Source organism: Wyeomyia smithii, chromosome 1, assembly GCF_029784165.1.
Source record: "Wyeomyia smithii strain HCP4-BCI-WySm-NY-G18 chromosome 1, ASM2978416v1, whole genome shotgun sequence".
Taxonomy (NCBI): domain Eukaryota; kingdom Metazoa; phylum Arthropoda; class Insecta; order Diptera; family Culicidae; genus Wyeomyia; species Wyeomyia smithii.
The window spans coordinates 162,643,997-162,648,154 of record NC_073694.1 but is presented as its reverse complement, the minus strand read 5'-3'; the positions used below and the strand labels follow the sequence as shown (position 1 = coordinate 162,648,154).

The 4,158-nt window shown below is 41.2% G+C and overlaps 1 protein-coding gene across 1 annotated transcript; it reads right to left on the bottom strand.

The window, feature by feature from the left end:
* Nucleotides 1–2,746: 2,746 nt before the first annotated feature.
* On the bottom strand, nt 2,747–3,890 carry LOC129717322 (m7GpppX diphosphatase-like). Its single transcript, XM_055667189.1, has 2 exons — nt 3,708–3,890; nt 2,747–3,598 (listed from the first exon to the last, which is right to left on the bottom strand). The coding sequence occupies exons 1-2, from the start codon at nt 3,888–3,890 to the stop codon at nt 2,747–2,749; spliced, it is 1,035 nt and encodes a 344-aa protein (XP_055523164.1).
* Between the last annotated feature and the right edge of the window lie 268 nt (nt 3,891–4,158).

Here is a 4,158-nt window from a genome sequence, read left to right as displayed (position 1 = left end):
TTCAAAAAAAGATCGATCTTTGGGTTCGACTCAGCTGAGCGGCTTTAGGCTCGATCCATCTAAAAAATCGAAGCCCAGGGACCGATCTTCATTGAATCGATCTTTTAGAGAAATTTTTGTGGCGCTGTGAAATTCAAGATTTTACCTGAATTTTACAATCAGATAGACTTGAACTGTCCTACAGTACGGTCGCATTCTACCAACAGCTCGAGGCTAAGTCTTAGACTACCGAGAGATATTAAAATTTTGCTTTTCGCTTTCAACAGGCAATCTTTTTAAAAGACTACCTGTTGAAACGCAAAGTAATAAATTTGTTTTTAACGTTAACGAGTGTTTAGTTAGTAAATTTGGTTTGAGATATTTCACCTAAATTCTATAGTGAAGTGAAAGTGTAGTGAAGGTTTCCAGTGATACCTGGAAGAAATAAAAAAGCTCGCTTTGATGCGGCTTCAAGGAAACGTGAGGCATCTCCTCCAAGTGACACTGAAATTTCGACTAACAGGTATGATATTCTTTCTTCCGTTGGGGATCAAGAATTCCAAACTTCTCATACTGAGCATAAAGCCGTTATGAAGAAGGTTAAAGTTCCACCTATTGTGGTATTTGTAGCGAATTTTAAAGCATTCCGATCAGAACTTTCATCATTTCTGTCGGATGTGAAAGTTAATTTTCAAATTGGCCGCCAAGGCGAAATTCGTATTTTAGCTGAATCTTTTGATGGCCATGAACATCTTTTACATTATTTGACTGAAAAGATGTATAAATTTTATTCTTTTGATGCCAAAAAAGAGAGACCGTTTAAGGCTGTTTTGAAGGTCTTTCAAATGATCAAACTATTGAGGAAGTTAAAGATTGTTTGCCAGAATCACTTGGTTTTGCCCCCAACCAAGTAATTTTGATGAAACGAAAGGCAAATGCCAAAATTAATCAAACTGGAATACACCAGGAAAATTACTAGGTACATTTTGATCGTACCAAAGTACATAATTTGAAATGTTTGGAAAAAGCACGTGTTTTATTTAACGTGCGAATAAAATGGGAAAATTTCAAGAGACATGGAGGAATCCATAATCTTACGCAATGTCGGAATTGTCAAGCCTATGGTCATGGAACTCGAAACTGCCATATGGCTGCAAAATGTATGATTTGTGGTGACACTAGTCACACGAAAGATATCTGCCCCGTGAAAGAGACCACTAATAGTTTCAAATGTGTAAATTGTGGGGGAAATCACAAATCTAATTTCTTTAATTGTCCTGTAAGGTAAAAAATTATTGCTTCCAGACAACGTAGGAATTCTAAACAACCTGTTGTCAATGTGGGTATACGAAAGACTTTCAATACTGTTCAGGCATCACCAGCACTTTCATTAGCAGGTGTGTCTGTAGGTAATAATTTAATTTCAGATAACAAATTTCAAAAAAATAATCCTGTTCAGGCAACACCAGGCTGTTCATATGCCAGTGTCCTTTCAGGTAATATTTCAAATTCCAACAGTAACAAACCATTCGTGTTTGGTGCTGAAAAGTCAGCCAGTATTGATTTAGGTAGTCCAACTCCCGGAAAGATTGAATACCTACACTGCCGTGTGTAGGTATACCTATATCCTGGGTATAACCTACCAGGACTTTCTCCAGAAAACCCTGTACGCACAGCCGGCGCGGAATCAAACCACAAGATTAACGTGGACTAACTGACTTTATTTTCGTACATCACTACTTAAATATACCCTACCGGTAACTCAGAGAGATAGACTTTCTCCACTCTCTGTTTACCTTACTAATCTCTTAACCTAATCTAGTACTGCTAAAGTACAGGCGGCGTTTTGTTCACAACACAAAACTTGTTTATTTTGGTCGAGTTTGTTTGCCTGTGGCACAGCAGAAGGCTGCGCGAAGTTCTTTGTCACCTATGGCATAATCTGTTGATACATAGAGTGTTGACAGAGACGTTCGCGGTCCTCTGTCAAGGGAACCAAATGTTTCGCCTGACTAAAGCATAGCAGAAGGCTATGCCCTCCTGGGAACAAAATTAAACTTTAATTATAAGGCCTGGGTTCGAATCCCACCGCCGACATAGGTGTAGATGGTTGTGTTACCAACCCAACTAGTCTAGATTCAATCCTAGCCGACACCGGGAGATTTTCTGAGGCGAAAAATCTCTGGGATCACGCCTTCCATCGCATGAGGAAGTAAAGCCGTTGGCGCCGGTCTGTTAATAAACGGGTCGTGAGTTAGGGACCTGGGTGTGGAGTCGCCTCCCTGGGCGTCGGTAATTGGCCACAACAGTGGCGGAAATAGACCGACGGAAAATAAGCGAGAATAATAAAAAAAAAGGCTCGTGACGGAGCATTGGGTTCTTCGCAGGGTGTGACGTCACATCTGCCACCCCGCCTAGTTGGCCATTTTCTAGAAGAGACAATGGTCACACGGTCCGTCCTGACGGCCGATAGGTGTGTTTTTTTCTTTTTTATTACAATTATTCTCGCGTTTTTATGCAACTATATACACCGTTGTTTTCTATAATATGTTTTTTTTTTCTCTGGCAAATGAAATTCTGTTATTCAAAACAGTAGCACCGTTTTGAGTTTTCATTATCATACATGACATTTTCCTTATTTAAAATTAACAATTGCTTGCTCGCCTGATGCGCTGCGTCGTGAAGATATCTGCTGTTCAGCTGTCGTGTTCAAGCGCCGGCTTGCAGGGGGTTTGAAACGAGAGGGTGCGTTTGGCAGTAGAAGTTCTCATCGGTTGGTTGTGGTGTCATCTGGTTCATTCAGTTTGCTCTTTGCTGCCTTAAATTTGACGTTCAATTTATCAGTTTCACTTAAAACGCAAGAGAGTGTCACTTTCCGGTAATGGTCTGGTAGCAGTTCGATATTCCCAATAACCGATGTTAGAAGGTGACTTTTCTCGCAATAAATACCCGGTGGGTCGTGCTTCAGATATGGGAAATGCACGTGTGGGTGGTAAAATGTGGGTTTATAGTGAATGTAGATTCGTAGTTGATCAGCGTTAATTCCGTAACGTGTTTTAATTACTTCAATGCCACGTGTTTGAATATTTTTCAGCAATGGTAAATGAGTAGCGTTTAGATCCCGCAATGACTTGATACCTCGCTGGCGCACTAAAGCGAGTAGATAAAGTTGTTCCAATGTTTTCCCATCCCATTCTAAATCCGGCAACAATATGAAGCCAATTTCCTCTGACGGATCCTCAAAAACTATGCGATCCTTCTCTTTCCGATGCTCTAGTATATTGTAAAGCCACTCTAAGCTTAGCTGCTCCTTTTGTATATGAGGCAATGTCACGGTTTCATAATCTTGGGCAGTTTCTTCCACCAAATATCTTTTTTGGGTGGAAAATTTCACAATATGCCTCTCAGTAGCGGGATATATGATTGTCACCTTGATTTGATTTACTTCCGGATCAGCAACGCACAAAAAATTTCCGTAGGTATCATTAACAAATTCCGTCCTCAGTTGGGACGTGGATGAGGAAAAACTTCTTTCGACGGCTGCTATAACACCAGTTGCACTACTTTGCACACTTTCACTGTTCTTCCGACAAGTTCGTCGTGACGTCGTCAGAATTAGCTTCCGTCACCGTGCTCGTTTGATGACGCTTATGATTTTTCAGCTGCCCCTCAGTGAAGGCCGTCTTTTCCAACACAATGATCGCGTAATCGTCACGCGATAGGCTTACAAAATGCCCCAACAGTGAAACGCTCTTGTGTGTACTGTTATTGTTCAGGTTGCGAACAGGTACGACGCCTGCCAAATCGTAGCTACGGCTGGTTGGATTGTTCACTCCATCTTTCACCATAGACACCCGCCGTTCGACTCCCCACGCAACCGTCTGCTTTCCTTTTCGCGCTGTACTGGGCATCATGGTATGCCCCATCTCAGCAGCCGTTGTATTAACCTCAGTCGTCTTCGATGATAGTCTCGTTGTCAATTCTTAAGCAGGTAGCTGCCCTACTTAGCAAGTGGTGCATTATTTTTTGCCATTATTTTATCAATTCATTTTTGGTTTCGTTACTTTTTCCACTTGCTGTTTAAAATTACTGTTCACTCGCGTACGGGCTTCTTACATTCTATTATCTACCCTACGCTTCTGCTTACAATCTAGGCCCGTATTTTTCTTCTTTTCAGAT